Source organism: Serinus canaria, chromosome 14 (assembly GCF_022539315.1).
Source record: "Serinus canaria isolate serCan28SL12 chromosome 14, serCan2020, whole genome shotgun sequence".
Lineage (NCBI taxonomy): Eukaryota > Metazoa > Chordata > Aves > Passeriformes > Fringillidae > Serinus > Serinus canaria.
Window position 1 is genome coordinate 14,157,613 of NC_066328.1, and position 22,650 is coordinate 14,180,262.

Here is a 22,650-nt window from a genome sequence, read left to right on the forward strand (position 1 = left end):
ACACCAGGGGCGTTCCCAAACCGGCCCCATGTCCCCATCCCTGATGTCCCCATCCCCGTGGTGGCCACAATGGAGAGTGTGGGAGGGAAGTGTGAAACTCAGGGCAATTAGGCAGGGCTGTGTCCCCAGGGGTTTCTTTGGTCCTTGCTGGGGCTGCCTCAAGCCCAGGGTTATCTGGGCTTTTCCTGCCTCCTCTCCCTGCAGATGTTGTGTTTACAGATGGGTTTTTGCTCCACGTTCTCCCAAGTTGAGGCACTGCATCAGTGCTTCTCCCTCAGCTCTTCTTTCTGGCAGAGCCTCCTCTTCTGGAAATCTCCTTTTGCTGGACCCCAACCTTCCACATTTCCAGGCAGGGTGCAGCAGGGCAGCACAGAATCCTGCTGGAGGATGGTTTCCCACCCGGCTGGGAACATGTGAGGAGTTGCACAGGCATCCCAGCCTTGGCAAAGAGCCCCTGGAGACTCCTCTGTACCCTGGGGAACTCGTTCTACCGAGGCTCTGGCTTCACCAATTGTTCATCCCAAGCTGTCTCCAAAGCCAGCTTTTATTGGGAAGGCTTTAGTGACAGTTGGGCAAGAACAAGTTTCCAGGTGAGGTCACTGGTGGAGGCAGGGATCTCTTTGGATTATGAAGCCTGACTTCAAAGGCTTCTCCTCTCCTCTTGAGGTTGAAAGGAACTTATTTTATGAATAGGTCATGCCTGGTTTTAATTAGCTTGTTTTTGTATTTGGGATGTCTTATTAATGCCTTGGTCACATGTGCTTTTATTTTTTCCCACCCTTGCAGAATTACCAGGAAGGGAGGAGGAGATTCCCCTGCTTCCTCATAGCAAAGGCTTCGACTCATTTGCAGACGACTGCAAAAATGATTAAGCATTGAGAAATCCAGGAGAAGCAATGATGAAATCTCTTGTCCAGGGCTGAATCTTCCAGCTGGGCTGTGGGGAAGGCTGGCTGGAGAAGGGGGAGAAAATCAAGGGAGGGGAGAAAAATTCCTGGCTGGTGCTGACATGGCAAGTGATGGATCCCTCTGAGGGACATGAGGAGCTCTGAAGACACCAAGGATGCTTGGCTGGCACTGTGCTAGGAAAGCTGAGACTGTTTTGTGTTCCCACTTCAGGCTATGTTGGGAGGAGGTGGCTGAGAGCCCTTGGCTGGGGCTTTTCTGCTTTGTCACTGGAGCTGGTGCTGGGTGAGGGCTTCAGCTGTCCTCTTGCAGGGCTGCTCAGGGGTATCAAGCTGTGGCTGGATTGCATTTGCAGTGGGAAAATATTTGAGGAGCCACTGGTGGAGGTCATGGCATGGTTGCCCATGAGTTGGTTCCTCTTCAGGAGGTCATTGCAGGGCTGAATTCCTTCCTGGTGCTGACAAGGACTCTCCCAGACACACAAAGTGCAGCTGAGGACAGGCAGTGCCTCCCTGGGGAATGCCTGGCATGGCTGTGGTGAAAAGCCTGGTCCAGATGCCATGGAAGAGGCCCTGAATTAGGATCCTCAGGATCATGGTGTAAGTGCTCTTCTGGCTGGTTTGATTTGATTTAACTGAGCTTGTGTCTAACACTCTAGGCTCAGGCACTGGGGAACAGCTTTAGTGTTGTGCTGAAGCTGGGGGTGTGCTCCCCTCCTGGGTTTTGGGCTGGTGGAGCCCTCCTGGGCAGCTCACACCTCTGCTCCTCCCCTGCAGGACCCTGCAGGGCCCCTCTCCATGGCCTGATGCTGATCCAGCTCTGTGTGGAATGTGCTGGAGAAGAGCAGGAGGAGGGCAGAGCTGGGCAAGGAGGGGTGACATGGGAAACAACCTGGCCAGCACCTTCCTAATCCCCAGAGACTGCTCCCACATGACAGGGCAAGACAGCTCTGCTTCTGGGGGAGGCTTGCTGGGAGGTGTGTGAGGAGATGTCAAATCAGAGCTGCTCTCTTGGCTGTGGGAACCCGTCTCAGCTCGGGGCCAGGGTGTGGATCAGCTCTTCTTGCCTCTTCCTGCCCCTTCTGGCCTCATTCCCTTCCCCAAACAAGGTTTTTGTGAAGATGCCCCAGCTGAGAGCTGGGGATGGCTGAGCTCAGCTCTGGGTGGAGATGTGCTGGTGGCACTGCCACTGTCACAGTGCCAGGTCCTGTCCTCCCATGGTGCCACAGCTTTTGCTGAAGGACGTGTCCCAGCTCTGGGTCTCTGCTTTATTTCTCATTTCCACAAGGCTGGGAGCTGCCTGTGCCTCTGCTCCCTGTGGCTGGGGAGGGTGCTCTGTGACACTGCCACTCCCTGGGGTTCAGCATTGTCCTGCTGTGTGCCACAGGGGTTCAGAAAGGGCTCCATGGGGACCTGAACGTGGCTTTCCCATATTTATATGGTTTATGAAAAAGAGGGAGACCCACTTTTTATATGGGCAGATAGTGACAGGACAGGGGGGAATGGTTTTAAATAAAACAGGAGAGATTTAGATTGGATACAAAGGAAAAAAATCCCTCCCTGGGATGGTGGGGGGCCCTGGCACAGGGAAGCTGTGGCTGTCCCATCCCTGGCAGTGTCCAAGGCCAGGCTGGACAGGGCTTGGAGCACCCTGGGACAGTGGAAGGTGTCCCTGCCCATGGCAGGGGGTGAATGAGATGATCCTGAAGGTCCCTTCCAACCCAAACAATTTTGGTTTGACAGCAAAGCAGAATTCCCAGCTCTGCTCCAGGAGTTTTGCTGGGGTCTCCAAAGAGGATCCCAGAGCCCTGGGATGTGCCTGGCAGGAGGTGCTTGGGGGAGCAAGGCACTGCTGCAGGGCTGGATCTGGATCCTGGCGCCCTGCTTCAGGTTGGAGTGAGGGTTCAGCTCTTCCTGAACCCCCAGTACTGTTGTGTCTCCCCTTTTTCTGTCTCACAGCATCCTTGGGAGGCTGGGAGCTCTCATCAGCCAGGCTCTGCCATCGGGGCTCTTGGCCCTGAGGAGCAGGAAGCACAAAGTCAGCTCCCAGCTTCAAAGGCAGGTGTTTAACTACAGAGGATGATTTCTAGAGACTCTCCTGAGGTGATTTCCAGCATCTCCTGGGGAAGGCAGTGCAGGCAGGCAGGTGGGAAAGGCTCTGCCCCAGAGCTGTGGAGGCGGGAGCAGCCCCAGCCCAGTCCTGTGGCTGCTCCCCAGTGCCAAAACAGAGCCCTGGATGCAGCAAGGCATGTTTACAAAAGTCAGATGAAAGGACAGAGACTTTCTGGAGAAGGGACAGAGGCATTTTAGCACCCCAAGAGCAGCACAGAGCTGCTCCAGGCACAGCAGGACTTTGCCTGTCGGGGCAGACCCGAGCAGTGGCCGCAGTGCCTGGATGCTGGGAATTGTTTGGAGCTGCCCTTGGCCGTGGGGCTCTCTGGGGATTGTCTCTGCCAGGTGCAGCTGTGCAGAGGAGCCAGAGGAGGAGGGCAGGTAGGCAAAGCCTGGAAAATCTCCCGGGGGAGCTGCAGGGCCCGGTTTGTTTTGGCTTTGCTGCCTGCGAACGTGGCAGGGTGTTTGCAGGGAGCCGAGGGTGCTTGGCACAGGGCAGGATCCAGGGCAGCCAGAAGAAAGCTGCTGGTTGCACAGGTTTTCCCCAGGTCTCAGGAGGCCTCAGGACCTGGAGGTGGGTGTGCCCCAAGGGTGCTCGGTTTGCTCCAGCTCCTGTCAGGCTCAGCTAATAAAGGACTCTCAGCAGAACCCCAGGATGAATTGGGACCTTAAATCTCATCTCGTTCCACCCCTGCCATGCAGAGACATCTTCCACCGTCCCAGGGTGCTCCAAGCCCATCCAGCCTGGCCTGGGCACTGCCAGGGATCCAGGGACAGCCACAGCTGCTCTGGGCACCCTGTGCCAGGCCCTCCCAGAGAACAATTCCTTCCCAATATCCCATCCAACCCTGCCCTCTGTCAGTTTAAACCCCCTTTGCTGAACACAGACCTTGGTGATGGCTCTGCCTAGCTCTGGCCTCACAGATGAGCCAGACTGGGCCCATCCCACCCCCCCCGCCATTCCCCACAGGGATTGAACCCCAGCAGAGCCCCTGTGCTGCATCCCAGCCTCTGCCATCCCTCTCCTGCTGCCTGCAGGGCTTTCCCTGCCCTTCCTCCTTGGCAGGCGTGGGTGCTGTGACTTGCTGGGGAACACCTTTGGGAAGGGAGCAGGTCTGCAGCCCCAGGCACAAATCTCTGCTTTCAGCACTGGCTCTGTGCCTCTGGAGAGCCTTTGTTGGTGCCCAACGCCCAGGCAGGGCCCGGGAGGAGCCGGCGCCGGGATAAAGCAAGGCCTGGAGGGGGGCCAGGCTCGGCTGCTTGTGCAAGAGCAGGAGGAGCTGCCAGTGCTGACTCCCTGTGAACACAGGGGATGGATGGACTGAGGGGGAATGTGGTGGGGATGGCCCTTTGCCAGCTCCCCAAAAGCCTCAGGTCAGGGGGATGAGGACAGGCCTGTGAGAAGGGAAGGGCTGCAGGGAGAGCTGATCCCAGGCAGGAGGGGACAGTGGGAGAGGAGGAAGGGAATTGGGATTTGCTCAAGCTGGAGTGGATGGTGATCCCAGTGCCTGATGTCTGAGGGATTTGCACTTGGTGTAAGGACAGCAGCACTGGTGGGCAGGGTCCTGTGGGAGGGAGATTGCCCAGGAGCACATTCCCACCTCATCCTGCTGCTCTGAGGGGCTGCACTGCAGGGATGGGAGGGATCCAGGGGGAGACAGCAGCACCAGCTGTGGGGAATGCACCAGAGATGTTCCTGGGCCTTGCTTTGTCTCTTCCCTCCCTGAGGCCTCTGGAGCCTCCTCTCCTCTGCCAAGCCTCAGCAGCTGCCCTGGCTTTGGGGGTGCCAGTGCCCCTCCCTGCTCATCTCCCCAGGCTGCTGCGTGGGTGGGAGTGGGGGAACGGAGTGGGTGCCTCCCATCCCTCCCTCCAAAAAGTGATGCCTCTGGCTCCAGAATTCTCCTGCTGGAGGTCCTGGGGGAGCTGCAGGGAGGGCTCATCCTGTGCCCCCCCAGGAGCAGGGAGGCAGTGGGGAACCAGGGCAGAGCCCAAGGCTGGTTGGCAGCACTGGGGAAGAGCACGGGGCAGCTGCCAAGGGCTTGGGGGCTCGCTTGTGAGGGCTTGTTCATGGCACATATTCCTTGTCAGGGCTCAGGCTCAGAGCTTGGATCCCCTTTCCTAGGAAAAATGCAGCGAAAAGGGGCTTCTATTCTTATTTCTCTTTTAGTGGTTGCTGGAGGTTTGGGGATGGGAGCACATGGGGGTGCTGGGGAAATGCTGGGGGGGTAGAAAATATTTGGCTGGACACTTGTGCCAAGGCACCTTGAGCTGCAGTTTATTGAGTCCAAGGCCACCTAATCTTGCATTTTAATAGTCTTAGGCGAGGCTCTCCTGCCGTGGGACCAGGGAGCTTTAATGAACAGGTTGCTTTTTTACAGTACAAGTTTAAAAGAGGTGGGTCCCTTGAGGAGTCTTTGTCCCAGGACACGGGTCACCCTCCAAAGAGAGGGCAGACTGCAGTGGGACCTGCTGTGCAAAATGGTAACAGAAGAGTCTCTTAAATAACCAGAAGAAAACACGATCATGGACGATCCCTCCTTTTCCAGGCAGCATTCTGGGATGAGGAGCTGGCTGGCTTTTGCCAGCTGATCCCACAGACTGCTGGGTATCAGCTCCCCCAGTGATGCTTTCCAGCTTTTAACGAGGCTGGAGGTCACCCCAACCTGGAAGAGATCTCTTTAAAGGCTGTGCCATCCCAGATTGTCCCCAGCACTACTGCCACCAGCCAGGGCAGGTGCCATCACCCCTTCCAAGACCTGTCTCTGGAGCTCTGCCCTGGCCAGGGATGATTTTGAACTGTCCATGGTGGCCACGTGGTGCTGGTAAATGTAAACAAGAACCCCCTGCCCCAAGGAAGGCGGTGGTGCCTGGGCTCCACCAGCTCTGCAGGGCCACCCTCCCCAGCCCCTACTGCTCCTTCTGCCCTGTGGGCTCGGGGGGTGCCTTTTTGGAGTCCACAGCAGCACCCTGGGCCGCTGCAGCCCTGTTCTTGAGGTGCTTGGACTGGGAGAGCTTGGAGAGCGGGATGCCCAGGGGTGTCCTCATCTCCTCGGGTGCCTTCTGGCTCTCGGGCGTGGAGCTGAAGCGCTTGCCCGGCGCTCTGGCCGTGTCTGGGGCCCCGTGCCCGGGTGCTGTGGGCTTACTGGGGCTGAAGGCTTTGCTCTGCCAGTAGGGCTGGCTGCCTGCAATGGTCTTTTTGGGTTCTGCTCCCTCCCCTGTGTACTTGGAGGCCCTGAGGGGTTTCTCGTGCGTTGGGGAGCAGGAGAGCTCCTTGCCCGGCTCCCTGCCCGCCGCCGTCCTGGGCCGGTAGCGGTAGATGTGAGCGCCCTGCGTGGGAGAGAGCAGAGACACAGTCAGCTCTGGCTGTTGGAAGGGTGCTGCCCCCTGCAAGGCCACCTCTTCACCCGTGCCAGGTGTCCTCGTGGACAAATCCCTCTGTCCCTTGCCCAAATTCGGTGGCAGCTCGGAACGGCCTCAAATATTAACCCTGGCTGCTCGTCTGATTCAGACTCTGGTACCAAACACTGACGCTCCCCGAGCAGCCCTGGCAGACTGGAGACTGTCCCAAGCCAAGTTCCTCCTGGCTGGAAATCCAGGACAAGGCATCTCAACACAGCAGCAGCCTGAACACCCACGTTAATCATCCCAGCCCTCACGTCAGCCCCAGAGAACATTCAGTCATCCAGAGCCAGCCTGTGGCATCAGGTGACTGCCAGGACCAGAGGAAAGGAAGGAGGGCTGGGAGATCAGGAGACAGCAGTGAACTGCAACACCATGTGGGGGTGGCTCTCTCAGCTGGGTTGAGACACATGTTTGGGTTGTGCACCTTTAATCCTAATTCTGGACCGGGTAAGGTTGTCACACATGGCTGTGGCCACCAGATGTTTATCTCCCCTTTGGGTGTGCCTATGCCATGATCTGGAGGTGCAATTGCCCCTGTGCAGAGGCACCAGGGGAGTGAGATCTGGTGAGCCAAGGTGCAGATGGCAGGAGGAGCTGGGGCCAGCAGGCTGCAGAGCTGGCTGTGCCAACCTGCCCTGCCTCTGCCATCACCCTCACTGTGCTGCAGCTCAACTGTCAGGCAGTCCCAAAGGCCTCCCTGACTCTGCAGCTGACACCTCCTGCTTTGACCAGGAGGGCTGTGTTAAAGGTGTTTAGCTTAGGTAGTCCCAGATTGATTTAATTAGGTGCTTAAAATCAGTGCCAAAGTCTGAGATGGCTTCAGGTGAGAAGGATTAAGGGTGATTTAGCTTTTCTCCCTCTGAGCTCATCATGTGCCTGAGCTGGGTGGTGGCTCCTGACATGCTTTGGCTCTTGGGAAGAAGTTAAACCATGGCTTAAACCAAGTATCCCACCCCAGGAACCTGCACCCTGTCCCTCCTGCCCACCAGCAGAATGAGGCAGGGCTTGCCCAGGAGAGCCTGAATCCTGCTGGGTGCTGAGAACCCCTCTGGAAGCCTTTGGAGAGACTCTGAGCTCAGTGAAATCAGCAATTCCTACAGATGTTGCCTGTTTAGGAGGGGTGGCTGTGTTGTGGATGGACAGGGCTTGGCCAGAGCTTTGAGGGGTGATGGTTTGAGTGGAGCTGTGGGAGGAGGAGGAGGAGGCTGGACTCGGTTTCCATTGTGGGCACTCTTTGGGAAAGAAATTGGCCAGAAGGGGCAAGAGGGGGGGGATGGTGGTGGGGAATGGTGGTTCCTGGCTGCAGGATGTGCTGCTGTGGTGGCACTGGGCTTTTTTTTGGGGCTATGGTGTAACCCCAGCCCGTTACTGGTCTGAAGAGAAACCCCACTGTGGGTTGGGTGCACTTCTGCACTGCATTTGGGCCCCATGCCCGGTGGCTCCAGCATTTGGGATGCAGTTTGGCAAGGAGGAGGAGGCTGATGTGGAATAGATGTTGGTGCTGCTCAGCTCTCCACAGGTCATTGTCCAATGTTAACTCTCTGCTAAAACCTGAGCCATGCCAAGGCTCCATCCTGGCCAGACCTGAGGATGCTGCCCGTGTTCCTCATCATCTGCCAGGGATGGTCAGCAGGGTCTGTGCCCAGGTAAGGGCCCCATGTGGAACTGCTGGGGTGGGGATTTTCCCTGTCACTGAGGGGGGCTTGTCTGGAAAGCTCTGTTCTGCACAGACCTGGGGGCTCTGCAGGTGGGAGAGGGGCAGGACAGGACCCAGGTGTCCCTCCTCCTCGAGCCTGCTGTGCATCCAGCTGTGAATGGGGTTGTGTATTTAGGGAAGGTGATTTCCAGAGAGAATTTGGTTTCCATGACATGGAAAACATGGTGTTTGCCCTGAGTGAGCCTCCAGCTTTGTTTTGGGCTATGCTGGGAAATGGGCCAGCACCTAAGAAATGTGGACCCAGGGAAAAAAAAATAAATTGGGAGAATTGATAGTAATTTCTGTCAGATTTGAGTTTTCAGGAGTTGATCAAGGGTTACTTCAATTTATTCTTTTTACACATGGGAGAAACTCTTCCCTGCACCTCTCCACTGCGTGCTGGCTTTCCTAACCCTGATGCTGTGCTAATTATCTGCCTCTCATCAAAGGGCCAGAACAAGTTACTGCAGGAACACCAGCGTGCCCAGCCGTCCCCAGCCAGGTGGCACCTGGGACCTGGGTCACAGAGCATCAAAGAACTCAGAGCTCCTTGCCCTGCAGGGCTCAGGGGTATTTGATGTGCAAGGATTAAAGCTCTGAGCTCCCTGTCGCTGGCTGGGAAGGGAGAAGCAAGTGGACTCTGGGATGGTACATTTAATTCCCTGTAAATACAGATTAGATGCTCAGCTGGGGTAACCTCAGGCAGTTTCAGTGATTTCAGCTGCTGGTTTAGCCCTGGGGGTTTGAGTGCCCCAAAAACAGCGGGCGGGGAGCCTTGAGAAGCCAGAATGCTTTGGCAGAGGTGCAGGAGGTTGCAGAGCTGGGTGGAAATTGAGGGATGGCAGTGTCATCACCCCTGGGTGGGACGATGGCTGTGGTGGGGATGCTGCTGTGACCTGGTGCTCCCAGCAGTGGGGTTCTGGCTGCTCCCCAGGGGATTGCAGCAGGGTGCTGGCCCTGTGTGGTGACAGGGCCTGGCGTCACTCGTGGCTCAGCCACAAAGCTGCTGACTGTGGCACTCGCCCACAGAGGTTGCTGTCCCTGTTTCTCTGCTGTCTTGCTCTGCCTAATTACGTGTCCAGCGCTTTCCCTTTGATGCTAATCACCCTGGCAAGGCGCTGGAAAACAAGCCTGAGAAGGACACGCCTGCATGCACAGTCTGTCCCCAGCTGGGGCTGTGGATGGAGCTCAGAGCCCCAGCACATCTGTACAGCTGTGCCTGGAGCTCCACCCCCAGCCCAGTGCTGTGGGATAATCTTTAATTACCAAAACCCTCCCCTTTAACAGCCATCCCCAGTGCTGGACACCAACAGCTGTGGCACGGCCACTGCATCTTTGTCACCTCTTGGGTGACCATGGCCACGTGCAGGGTGTTATTCTCCTTTATGGCAATCTCATCTCAGCGTCTAGGACAGCAGCAAAGGATGACACCAAAAATCTCAGGATGACATCACACCTCGCCTGAGCTGACTGGGTCACCTCCAGGTCTGCAAACCTTTGTAGGGTGGAGAAACAAAAGGTTACAGCAGCAAGTCCTACCTGGGCAGCACTGCTGGGGTAGGAGCTGTTTCCATCCAGGAGGGCGCGGGGCAGCATGGGCCTGATCTCCACGGCGGTGCTCCTCCTCTTCGTCATGTCCTCCAAGCGCAGGTGCTTCAGGGAGGGGAGGCTGCCCAGGGGGCTGATGAAGGTGCCCCGGCTGATGTGAGGGTCACTGAGCTTCCTCTGCATGGGAAGGATCTCCCCGTTGTGGGTGACGTCCGAATTGGTTCTCCGGAGGGGCCCGTAGCGATCCCTCACCTCGAAGTACTCGTCGGAGATGGAGGAGGCGTTGGAGCGCCGGTAGCTGTGGTCAGCAGAGCTGCTGGAGTAGCTCTCCTGATCACTGAGGGTGATGTACTCCTCTTCCTCCTCCTCCTCCTCTTCTCCCAGCCCGTTGTGGGTGAAGGGAGGCCCTTTGCCCTCCTGGGGAGCTGCTGTTGGCCGCTCTGGCTGCACACGGCAGCTCTCCCTGGCAGCTCGGCTGGGCTTCTCCTCCCGCTCCTGCTTCACACCCGTGTGCTCCGCCGGCGGTGGCTGCGTGTCACCCTGCAGGGCAGTGCTGCTGTCACAGGTTGTGGTGACTTTGGTCACGAGGACACCGACAGGGACGGTCCTTGGCTTTGGGACTGGAGGCTTGACATCCTCCAGTGCCTCCTCCTGTGGCTTCAAATGGTGGCCCAGAGGTGAAGAGGCAAATGTCCCCGCTTGCCTCGTTGTCCAGCTGACACCCTCGACGGGGCTGGTCGTGGGGGCTGCAGGAGCTTCCACGGGGGGCTGTGGGATCTGTCTGTGGCTGGGGGACAGCAGAGGCAGCTCCTGCTCTGAGTTCTTCCTGGCCTCCATCTCCCTGCTCTTCAGCATCTGCCGGTGCTGGGCGCTGGCCTGGGACACGTCGCAGACTTTGATGCGGTTCATCTGCGACAGCTTCACGTTCTTCACCTTGGGGTCGATGATGTTGATGTAGCCCAAGACTTCGCTCCCAGGCTCGGGGTCGGGCTCCACCCAGGTGGGCAGGTAGTCAAACATGTTGGCTTTCTCCAGGTTCAGGAGGCCAGGGTGGATGAGCAGGGAGAGGTCAGCCACCTCCCCGTGCCGCTCACCCCCCTGGCCCTCGGGAGGTGTTTTGCCTTTGTTGTCGCTCTTCTGGTTTTTGTCCTGGTTCTCAGATGAGGTCTTGCTGATCTGGTCAGCGCTCTTGGCCTTCACCAGGGCGTATTTGGGGTTTATCAGCTTCTTCACCACGGCGTTGGCAGGGGTCACGGGCACCACGGAGGGCAGCGTCACAGGCTCGGGTTCGGGCTCTTCGCCCATGGAGATGGACTTGAGGCTCACCCCCTTGGACATGAGGTAGAGCTCCTGGAACTGCTTGTCAAAGGCCTCCACCACCTGGCCCGACAGGACCGTGATGACGTTCCGGTCCGTCCTCGCCGCGGACCAGGTGAAGCTGGAACAGAAACACATTGGGGACTCTCAGCTGGTCAATAACACCTCTCCTCAGGGCTGGCCTTCCCTGGGGTTGGTGGTGCCAGCAGGGACATGATCTCACTGTGAACATAATAATGGGATTGACAGAATAGCTCCCACCCCAAATTGGAGTGAAGGGTTGGAGTCTTGAGCACAGTGGGACTTGAAGTAAAAATAAAAGGAATTTGCACTGGGTCAGTTTTTCACCTTAGTATTGGCTGCTTTTCCTGTCTCGGTTTGGGTTAAGAGAAGGGACTCGTAAATGGATGTGTTATTTGTTATGGCCAGAAAAGAGGAAGTGTTTCAGCTCCATGTTTATAAAACTTGTCTTTTAGACCTGAAACCTGACCAGGGCTGGTCGGTTTCTACCTAAGTAAGTTTTCCTTTAACAAACTGAGAAATACTTTGTGTAGGAAACTGACTGGGAAAGCTGAGCTTGGTGGGAGAGTTGGGACCAGCTGTGGTTTGGTGCTTTGGTCCTTCCTTGTGCTCATCAGCACAGAAACGCTTGGTGTGTCCCATCACCTCCAAGAAGGGTGGGTGTCCTAGACCTGGTGGTGTAGGGAGTAGTGGGAACCCCTTAGGGCCCATTCCAAATCTTGGGAAATCTCCTCCCAGTTTAGGATGAGGAGAGCAAATCTGGCATGGGCTCCTGGAGCCTTGGACCACGAGGGTTGACATCGATCTTTGACCACCTCAGTGGGTGGGCAAGAGGTGATGTCACTGCTGTACCTGTAGGAGCCACACATGGCTCGATCCCCGTCCACGAACATGAACTTCTGGGCCAAAGCCCCCTTGAACTTGGTGGCCGAGCGGGTGAAGAACTCCGTGCCCCCGGTGCTGCGGACGCGCAGGTTCTGCAGGGCAGAGGCAGAGGAGTGGGCAGGGGGGAAGAGCTGCTGTGGCACCGTCACCCACCCCTCCGAGGGCACCGTCACCCACCCCTCCAGGAATGCCCCTCTGGAGGCTCCACAGCCCCTCTGAGGAGGGGAATGTTCTTCATGGCCAGCTCAGAGGAGGCCACAGCAATGGGGAGATGAAATAACTCGCCCAAGGCCACCGTGGGCTGGGCTTGCAGGGTTTCCTGCCTTGCCCATGTGCTGCCAGGCTGTGTTTGCCATCTCTTGAACTCAGAGTCCGTGGGCGAGGGCTGTGTGCTGCTGCTGCCAAGCGCTCCCCAGCTCCTGCAATCTATGCAAATGCCACCATGGGAGAGGAGGCTGCACAGCAGCTCCCAGCAGGAGAGCTGCAGGGGGTTTTAGGGGGAGCTGGGGACCCCAGGACAGCCCAGGTGGTGTTTTGGCCTTCCCTATGCTCCCCCTTTGCTGTGCTCCTAAATTTGGGCATCTACTCCTGGTTTTAGGGGCTGGTGGGAGATCAGGCAGTGGGGAAACATCTTTTCACCCTCGGGAAATGAAACCTGGTGATGTGGGAGCAGGTCCCTGGAGTGGAACTGGGTGTCCTCCCCAGGGAACTCAGTGATGCAGGGGCAGCCCTGCCTCTGTGAAAATGATTTTGGTTTTTTTTTTTTTTTTTATCCCCAGGCTGGCTCCTGTCTCTGGCCTCTCCAGGAGGGCACTGGCACATTCCACAGCAGAGCAGATAGCATCTCCCATGGCAAAGGGGCTCCTTCTGGGTGGGGAGAAAATATTTTCTTGAGAAAGCGCCTGCATTCCTCCTGCTCCTGCTGGGATGTTGGTAAGGCTGTTGCAAAAGGCTCTGTGTCATCAGTGGGTCATGCCCTCCATGGCTGCTTTATTGTGTGTTTTGTTTTGTTTTTTAAAGAAAAGCATCAAAAATATTTGTCTTCCCCTCCTCCAGCCTTTCTCATCTGCTTCCCTGGGCTCTCCTCTGTCCCTGGAGACCATGGCCAGGCACAGTCCCAAGCCCAGGTGCATCCCTGGCAGGAAAATTCAGTGCAGATGATGTGCAAGCCCGGACTTTCCTGACTGTGTCTCCAGGGAAGTTCCACTCACTGAACAGGGAAAGTTTGGGGGGGATTTTTTTGTGAATTTCATGTTTTTCTTTACAAAAATGCTAAGAAAATGCTTTCTGCCTGCTGTGGCTTGGACGAACCTGGTGCTGAGCATCCTAATTTCTGCCAGCGTGCTGCACTGAGGGGGCTGTGATGGCAATCCCACCCCTGTCCCTTGTTTTCCCCACACTCAGGGGGCTGCTGAGAGAGCAGGGACACCAAGGCTTCACCCACCCGGAGCTGCCCCTTTGCCCAAACCCAAGGAGCAGCTCCGGGTGTTTTCCAGGCAACAACGCTCCGGGTGCTGATCCTTTTCCTCCTCCTATCGCTGCTGTTGAGTAAAATCTGCTTCTCTGATCGCTGCCGAGGCAGCGGCACGGCCGCGGAGCCGGGCGGGGTGAATCACCCAGCCCTTGCTCAAGCAGCGCCCGCCTTGCCCAAGCCGGTTGCTAATTGCCACCGAGATAACGAGGGACGTTTCGTTAACATCTCCTGCCTTGAGAAGCAGCTCCCAGACTCTGCCCTACTTTTCCTCACCTCCTCCTGCACCCCGTGCCAGCGAATTGGCTGCAATAGGTGGCAAATCCCAACTTCTAGACATTTGCCGAGCTCTGCAGATGTTCTCCTGCTTTTCCAGTCCTGCCACCGGGCTGCTAATACAGGAAAACACCGGAGTGCCTCAGCGCTGGCTTTTCTGGTCTTGGAGCAGCAGCAGCCTGCGGGATCCCAGGCTCTCCAGGGAGTTGGGACCCAGCTAAAAGCTGGGCTGTGTTTGCTGTAATTGCTGGCAGCAGCAGTGAGGCCAGGCGGGCACTGGGGACGGGGTGAGGTTTTGGGGGTCCCTGAGCCCCAGCTCCCCCCAGCTCGTGCCAGCCAGGTGTGAGGCTGTCGTGGCTCCTGCGTGTTCCTGCTCAGCCAGGGGTTGGCCCTCACCCACCCTAAGCAAATCTGGGGAGCTTGCCCAGGCACGGGCCCTCCCGGCGGGCATTTGGCAGCGTCTGCCTGACGTCAGGAGCAGCAACACCACTTCTCTGCCAAGCAACAGGCCAGGCCGAGCCATGGTGGGCTCTGCAAGCCCCCAATAGGACTCTGCAGCTGCTCTGGGGTGTTTGCATCCCATGCTGGTGATGGGGGCAGAGCCTGGGACTGTCCTGTGGTTGGACTGAGGGTCCCCGCTCTGGCTGCTGCTGCTGAGGCTGAAATAACCCCCTGTCCTCTCCTCTGCCCCTTCTTCTGCCTTTGCTCTGTGACAGGTGATTTTCTCTGCACCCCCTGCTCACACAGGGATGTGGAAGGGGAATTCCAGCATTGCTTGGGTTGGAAGGGACCTTAAATCTCATTCCACCCCCCAGAGACACCTCAAACTAGACCAGGTTGCTCCAAGTCCCATCCAGCTGACCCCTGCACTGGCAGGCATCCCCCCTTGTGCTTTGCCTTCCCTGGTTTTCCAGCACAGGAGTGATTCCATGTGCATCCATGGATCCTGCCTTTGGACCCAGGGTGTTTGCTGCTGTCCCAGCTGGGGCTGGCAGGAAAATGGATCTGGGCCACGCTGGGAATGTCACTGGGATGTCTGCCTGTGCCCATGGCTGTTGATTTCCTGGCATCACCTGTGGCACTGCCCAGCACAGTGACAGCACTGAGGGCATCCTTGGCAGCTCCAGGGCCTGGGGCAGCGTGGGAGCCTCCCTGCTGGGGCGGAGGCTCCGGAAAAGGGGAAAATCGAGTTTTTAATTCCAGCCTCTGACTTGTGGTGGCTGCTGCTGGTCCTGCCCCCGGGGCAGCAGCAGGCAGGAACTGGGGACAGCAGGGACCCAGCCCTGGCACAGCATCTGCTGCTCCTTCTCCCTCGGGAGGAGCTGAGCTTGCAGGTTTGCCCTGGGCTTTGCTGTGCCCACCCTTGCAGGGCTTCACCCCTCAACCTCTGTCCCAGTCCCAGCCCTGGCTGGGCACCAGCAGCCCCCTGGGCTTTCTGCATCCTACATCCAGGGTGTAAATCCCCATCCCATCCTCTCACCCAGCCCTCCATGCTGCTCCTGAATTTGGGCATCACCTCCAGCTTTGGCTACAGGAAAAATGGACCAAACTCTCCACAGCTGGGGGTTGTGATTGCCCAAGACAGGAGGGAGCAGAGCTGATAATTCTGATTATCTCCTGCCTTTGGAGGAGGTTCCCTAGCTCCAGGTCATCCCTACCTTCAAGTGCCCGGCGTGCATGTGGGCTCGCTCACACATCTGAAGGAAGTGCTTCACGTTGGTCTCATCCAGAATGATGTAGACTCCCACTTTCCTCTTGAACCCAGCGTCCAGGAGGTCCTTGAAGATGTCCACGTCAGTGAACATATCCATGACCACAGCAATGACCTGGAGAGGGGACAGGAGACATGAGTCTGGGTGGCCAGGGACAACCCAAGGTACAGTCAGAGCTCATTTTGTGAGAGGCAAAGCAAAAGCATGGAAAGTCTTCTCATTCCTTCTGCTGTCACTGAGGAAAGTTTGATCTCCAGGAGAGGTAGATGTGGCACCTGGGGACATGGTTAATGGTGGCCCTGGCAGGGCTGGGTTAATTGTTGGACTTGATGGTCTTTGGATGTTTTTTTTCCAACCCTGACCATTTCAGTGGTGATGCATACCATAATCTACTGATGAAAAACCAGTTACTGAGGGTCAGTCTAACTTTCCTGCCTTTAACAGGTTTTACTAAATTCAGAGTCCAGTTTGTGGCTGAGAAGTTTGGGGTCCCTTTGCTGTCAGCATTTCAGAGAGCATCAGAAGGGGAGACCTTTGAATTGTCAAGGTTGATAAAGACCTGCAGGACCATCAAGCCCAGCCACTGAGTGGTGTGTCCATTGTGTCCATCTGTCCTGGTCTCACTGCCCAGCCTGGGGTGCTGCTCCCCCTGCACAGCTTCCCTCCTTCCTCCCAGGCTGTGTGGAAGGAGCAGAGCCAGGACAGCAGTGCCAGCACCCTGAGCGGTGACAGCTGTGTTTGTCACATGGCAGTGTCACTGATATCCACAGCCTTTGGACCCAGGGTGTTTACTGCTGTCCCACCTGGGGCTGACAGGAAAATGGATCTGGGCCACGCTGGGAATGTCACAGGGATGTCTGCCTGTGCCCATGGCTGTTGGTTTCCTGGTGATGGCATTGCCCGTGGTGGTGAGCAGCAGCTCATGGCAGGCAGAGGGGCTGGAGGCAATCCCAGGGCAGCTCCACAGGGATTTCTTCTTCCCCTCATCCCAGGGGAAAGGTCTGGCACCAGGGTGCTGGTTTGTCATTGTCCCATGGCTGGAATTCCTCCCATGCCTGTGGCTGTTCCTGGAAGGTGCCCTGGGCTGGGGCAGGTGGGTGCTCTTGGCCCTCTGCCCTTCCAGAGGGGCCCTGTTGGCCAGGGCACGTGGCTGAGCCAGGGGGACACCAGGGAGACTCCAGGCTGCTTCTCCCTCCCTCCCTCAGGAAGGGGCTGGGATGGTGCTGGGTGCTTGCACACTCAGACTCCTCCAGCCCAGAGCTCTCAAAGCACTCAGCTGCCTTTTAATTAGTTCTGTGCCACAGGACGTGGAGAGCTTTAATTAAGCAGAGGATTGTTATGACACTGCTGGCTCTTCCCTTCCTTTTCTGCAGGCCATGGGGGGAAGAGCAAGGCTGTGTGGGGAGCCCCAGCCCTACTGTCCCTGCTGCCACCCTGGTGTCCCCAGCCCTGACCACACAGCAGTCTTTTGGGAGGTGCCAGCAAGCCAGGTGAGGGGGCACTTTTTGGCTTTGCCACTCGATTTTAACTGAATTCCCATTTATCCTCAGCCCAGAGCCTCCCCCCAGGCTTTGCTGTGAAAGGCTGAACCCTCACTCCTTGTGCAGCCACTCAAGTGTTTTGCTCATCCTCGTTGTCCTGGTGGGGAAACTGAGGCAGGAGCCAGCTGCTGGATTTGCATGGATGCAAAGTGGGACGGGTTCAAAGCTACTCTGGGAGCTCTGGGCTTGGATTTGCCATGTTCAGCAAAAAACTGGGGAGGAGCTGAGCTGTGTTCCATGAGTCCTGGGTAAGGGACACCTTGGTGGGACCCTGTGTGTTTGGTTTGAGGACCAGGGATTGGTGGCAGATGATTTGGTGGCAGATGATTTGCTTCTGACCCTGATGCTCCATGCCCATGTCACTTCTCCTGGGTGCTGTGCTTTCCCCAGGAAAAGCTGAGCACTTGTGAAATGGGCATGAGAACAGCGCTGATCTTCTTTTTGAGGGAAAAGAACGTTTTCCCACTGTGGTCCCAGCAGTGCCAAGGCCTTTGGCTGGCTGCTCGAGGGTGTGAGGGAGCTGGGCAGGGCTGTGGGCAGGGCAGTGTGCCCCATGCCCAGCCCTGCTCACACACTGCAGGCAGTGGGCACGGGGAGGGAGCCCAGCTCTCAGCCACCTGCCCACGTTTGAACCCAATTCCTCCTGCCCAGCTGGTGCATCCTGTCACTGCTCAGTTCCTGCTTCCCTCCCTGCTGGGTCTTGCCTGCAGGACAGGCTTGGCCCTGGTTTGTCACCAGGATCTCACTCCGGTGTGCCAACACTGCCCTGGCACGGGGCGGGCGGGAGAGCGAGGATGGCGCTGGCAGTGGGGGGACTGTCCCTGCCTGGGTGACATCTCCTGCTGGGGCCTGTCCCTCTTTGGGTGACATCTCCTGCTGGGGTCTGTCCCTCTTTGGGTGGAATCTGCTGCTGGGGTCTGTCCCTCTTTGGGTGACATCTCCTGCTGGGCTTCAGCCCTGGGATGCCAAACCCTGGTCCAGGGGCAGTCTGCAAAGAGTGCAGGCCTGTCTGCTCTGGAGCAGGGAAATCCTGCCTGCTCTTTGCTTCCCAGCTTGGGGAATGGGATTGCCTGCAGCAAGCTGTGCTATCTGGCTGTGAGGAGCCAGCCTGTCCCTTGTCCCTGTCACCTCTGCAGGGCAGTGCTTGGTGCTGGACATTCCCTTTCCTGAAGCGCTTTTGCTGCTGTGTCATCCCAGGAAGCTTTGCCATCCCTTTGCCATTCTCCTGGAGGGTTCAGAGGGAATCAGCCCTAAATCTGCAGCTGGAGGCTCCCAGTGCCCATGCAGGTGAGGTTTTTCTTGCCAGGGTCCCAGGAGCTGCCAGAACCCACGGGGTGCAGCAGGTGTGCAGGTGCTGGGTCCCAAATCCCCGAGGAGCAGGGAGCATTGTACCCCCTGGACACTGGGCAAATGCTGTTGGGATTTTTTGGAACAGCTTTGATGAGCACCTAAACTGCAGGATCATGTTTTGTAGAGGAAGTTGCAGCTCTTTATTGTCTCACTATGAATCATCAGATAATGACTTTTGGGGTGCACCACGTGGGCATTTAATAAATTAGGCAGGCACCAAGGCACAATTAGAGGAAGAGTGTTGGGATGGAGAAGAGGTGGGACAAGTAACATTAATAATTGCTCTCCCCTGTCGACCCTTTCATCCAGGAACAGCAGAAGGTTTTGTAAACAGTAATTAATAGGGCCTCCCAACCTTCGCTGGAAGTTGCTCAGGGTAATTACATCACCACAATCCCAACCTGGAACCTCAAGTGAAGACAGGAGGTCAGAGTCACTGCTCTCTCCCCTGGCTCTGGGCCAAGGTCAATGTTTTCATGCTCTGGTTTCTGGTCAGAGAGAGCCAAGAGGAGAGGAGGAGGAAGATCTTCCTCCCTTCCACCATAGAATCATTAAGGTTGGAAAAGACATTCAGGATTGTCAACTCCAGCCTTGGACCCATCACCAGCCCTGAGCAGTGAGTGCCACATCCACAAATTCCTTGGACACCTCCAGGATGGGGACTCCAAACCTCTCTGGGCAGCCCCTTCCTGTGCCTGGCCACCCTTTCCATGAAGAAGTTGTTCCTGATGTCCAGCCTGTGAGCTCTGCAGCCTGAGGGATCCACAGCAAGGAGGAGACAGCCCTGCCATGGCTCAGCCTGGTGAAGGTCTCCGGGGTGAATCCCTGCCCACCTCTGCTTGCTGCCCACAGAGATGGGATTTTCAGGAGCCTGACCACTGGATCCTGCCTCTCCTTCCTCTCATTCATTCCCAGCTGGAGGAGGGCATCATTTGCATCTCCCTCTCTGGGTTAGAGGCAGCGTTTGGCCTTGTTCCTGAGAGCTCCAAGGCTCCTCTGGCCCTCAGAGCAGCCTCACATCCCAGGGATTCCTCATCCCTGTGAGCCTGTGTGACCTCCGAGCACCAGCACTGCTCTCATGGGCTCTGAACTCTGCTGGGCCAGCGCCAGAGGACTTTGCTCTCCTGGCCATGGGACAGCAAGTGACACAGCGGGGTTTGGGGCTGGCACCGGGGGCAGAGCGAGCGTCTGGAGCAAGGGTCATCCTCTGGCAGGGAGCTGTGAGCCTCTCCCAGGCCTGTGCTCCTGTGCACGTGGTGCAGAGCACTTGGACAGGGACCTCCCCAGGGAGGACAGAGCACCTGGGCAGTGTGTGTGACATCTGATGGTGGCAGCAGGACGGTCCCTTTGTCCGCTCTCAGCTTCCTCAGCCAAACCCCTTCACCTCTGAGCTGCTGTGAAGACCTTGAGCCCTGGCAGAAATCTGCAGGGTGGTCTAGCCCAGTGTCCCCCACCCACAGGTTGTCACCTGGGCTCCACTGTGTGACAGCAGGTTCAGCTGCAAGGACTTGTGTGCTCAAATAAGGGATGGGAGACCACGGAAGAACCCCACTCTCCTCTAACTCCTGCCACCCCCAGACCCTGCAGCACGAAGCACTCACCCATCTCTACGTTTCCTGAGGCACCATAAGCTCCAAGCAGGCTCCTGCATGTCACCAGTGCTGTCACCATGTCTCATCCCACAATCAGTGCCTGTCTGGAGCGGGAGGCAGAGCCCAGCCCTGCTCAGGGCCATCGAGTACTGGTGATGAGCACAGCAGCATCGGCTCTGGCCACGTCCCCGGGTGCTGGAGAGGCTCCAGGGGAGGTGGGGATGTGCCTGACTCAGCTCTGGGAGCAGGAGCAGGGTGTGGGATGACTCAGGAGGGGCAGGTGGGAAGCGGTGAGTAGGCAAAGGCAGGCGGGAGCTGCCAGCCCGAGTCGGAAAGACCCGAAGATGAGACATTGTTTGTTGTGGGATTGTTCTCCCATCCTCCATGCCAAGGGATGCCAGCTCTCCCTTCCCTTTGCCCTCGCTGCAAAGCGCTTTGGCAGGGAAAATGTCACAGGTGAGGACAAGTCACCTCGACTTCTGTGAGGTGACAGCGGCCAGAGATGGCTCCTGCCCGCAGTGGGGCAGCCCTGACACCCCCAACAGCCATTCCCGAGTTCCTGCTGCCTTGGATGTTTTGAGAGATTCATTTTCCTGCCTGAGCTGGTCTGAAGAGGCTCTGCTGGCTGCATGTCACAGGTTTTCCTCTTTCCTACCAGGATCTGCAAACCCCAGCACTATCTCTGGAGCAGCCAGGTGGACCTGATGCATCCCAGGGTGTCCCCTCTGCTCCACAGTGACCCTGGCAGGGTCTCCCTGTTTCCCTGCTGGAACATCCTCTGCGTTAGGAAGCTCTTCATGGTACTGGATGCACAGAACTCAAGGAGCTTCAAAGCACCAAAAAACCAGCAGGTACCAACCCCTCCTGGCACTGGGTCACTGGGAAACACCAGCAGCACCTCCTCACCTCTGACCTTCAGCACAGGCCAGCATCTCCCTCCTTCCCTGGGTGATGGCTCATGCATCCCCACTCCCTGCTCCTCGGCTTGACGCCACAGGGAGGACAAGTCTGAACCCAAATCCCTCCAGCATCTGCCCAGCCTTGTCCCTCACCAGCTCATCCTTGTCCTCTGAGAGCCAGGATGAGCCAGCCTAGAGCCCCACAGCCATCTCAGACCAAACCTGGCCCTCGTGAGGGCCAGAGCTACACCAGGAGCTTTGGCTGCTTTGCCCCAGGATCATGGACTGGATGGGTGGTGGACACAAGGGCCATCACCCCAGGGTCAATACTGGACAGCTGGTGGACCCAGGGCCTGAAACCAGAACACAATCCCAGGTCCCTGCATGCTGTCACGTGCTGTCACACCGGGAATATCGATTATGGAGTGGCTGGGACCATGGGCTCCCAGCTGGAGAACAGCTCAACCCGTTTTTCCCCCCAGCAGCCCTGCAGGGACCCTGGGATGAGCAGTGCTGCTGTGTGGGTATTGGGAAGGGCTGTGAGTGCTGACCCAGGCCAGCAGCATCCTCAGCAAAACCCAAATATTGATTCCTAGGGAAAACCTGCACGCTTGGCCCTGCTGCCTCCGCTCGGGCAGAGCTTCCCGCAGGACAGGGATTGCCCGGCTGGGCAGGACTCGGAGCACGACGCCCTGGGGCCAGTCCTGCCCCGTCCCCGCGGCGCACCTCACCTTCTGAGCCTGGCAGATCATCTTCCTCACCACCTCCTTGATGTGCGCCTGGCCCTCGATGGGCGGCTGCATGTAGACGGTGGCCCTGGTGACCCCGCGGTAGGCGATGGTCTCGGGCCAGCCCAGGTCCAGCTGCGGGATGGAGCGGTCCGACCTCTGGGGCCAGTACTCCAGGGAAGGGGCCACGTCCTGCTCCTCTCCTTGGCTGTTCCTGTCGCCCTCGCTGTCCCCGCCGCTGCTGCCGTGCCGCGGGATGTACTCGGAGCCGGGGTCGTAGGTCTCCAGCGTGTCCAGGATCTTCTTCAGCTCCAGCTCGGACAAGAAGTCCCTGATGTTCTCCCTCTTCAGGACTTCATAGAAGGCGTCGGGGCCGCGGGAGGCCAGCGCCTCCAGGGCCAGGCGTTGCTCCTCGCTGTAGAAGAACTCTGGCTTGGACTCGCTGGACCTCCAGTTGACGTGGCTGTCGTCCAAGCACTGCACCTGGGAGAAAGCCATGGTGACCCCGCACGCCGGTCCCCTCTCCCGAGGGAGCTCTGTGTCCCCAGCGAGCGCCGGACGTCGGCAATAAATAGGAATTAATTATTCTCCAGTCTTTAAATACACAGTTTGCTTCACCCTGCCCGGCTCAAGGCGCAGCTCGGGGAAGGCACCGCTCCCTTTTCCAACGGCTCCTGCCACGCCGGAGCTCTTCCTGCTGGGGAGGAGGCTTTGCTTTCTGCCTTGCTCCGGGCTCCAGGCAAGGAAAACGCGGAGCTCCCCCCAGCAGGGGCTGCGTGGCGGGGCAGACAGCCCCAGGTGTACCTACAGCACCAGCAAGCTCCTTCACCCCCGCGTCCGCTCTCTCCTCATCCTCCGCTCTCCCAAGACAACGCTAACCCCGGATGAAATTAAAAAAAAAAAAAATGGGAAAGAAACAAAGAGAAAAGCGGCTTAATGCAGGTCAGCGAGGAGCAGGGTGTCTCGGCCGAGGTGCAGAGCCTGGCCGCGGTTCCCGGAGGAGCGGGGCGGTGCTGGGCGGGCAGCGCTGTTCCCCAGCCTCCTGCGCATCCCGGCTCGGGCTCTGCCAGCGCGCACTGCCGGGCCCGGACAGGTAACAGCAAGAAGTGAAAAGAGGAAAAGGAAAAGAGTGATTCATCCCTCCGCCCTGCCCCACCTGCAGTCACATGCTGCCTTCACACATTCCCTGCCCAGC

At 57.7% G+C, this 22,650-nt stretch overlaps 1 protein-coding gene and 1 long non-coding RNA gene across 2 annotated transcripts; one reads left to right on the top strand and one right to left on the bottom strand.

Annotated features, from left to right (window-relative positions):
- The first annotated feature begins 1,391 nt into the window (after window positions 1–1,391).
- On the top strand, window positions 1,392–12,868 carry LOC108962301 (uncharacterized). The gene is made up of 2 exons (XR_001990822.3): window positions 1,392–1,505; window positions 12,666–12,868. It is a non-coding gene; the product is annotated as an uncharacterized LOC108962301 (long non-coding RNA).
- FAM83G (family with sequence similarity 83 member G) lies at window positions 5,272–22,552 on the bottom strand. Its single transcript, XM_009091769.4, has 5 exons — window positions 21,459–22,552; window positions 15,292–15,459; window positions 11,854–11,978; window positions 9,655–11,101; window positions 5,272–6,344 (listed from the first exon to the last, which is right to left on the bottom strand). Exons 1-5 carry the CDS (start codon window positions 21,951–21,953, stop codon window positions 5,925–5,927), a joined length of 2,655 nt encoding a protein of 884 aa, XP_009090017.3. The 5' UTR covers window positions 21,954–22,552; the 3' UTR covers window positions 5,272–5,924.
- Window positions 22,553–22,650: the final 98 nt, after the last annotated feature.

Bases quoted from the DNA above. Each gene is read 5' to 3' on its own strand.
- FAM83G (XM_009091769.4), bottom strand. From the start codon at position 21,953: ATGGCTTTCTCCCAGGTGCAGTGCTTGGACGACAGCCACGTCAACTGG. The intron at 15,460-21,458 runs GTGAGGTGCGCC...TCCCCTCTCCAG, and splicing joins TGATCTGCCAGGCTCAGAAG to GTCATTGCTGTGGTCATGGA. The intron at 6,345-9,654 runs GTAGGACTTGCT...TCTCCCACGCAG, and splicing joins ACCCCAGCAGTGCTGCCCAG to GGCGCTCACATCTACCGCTA.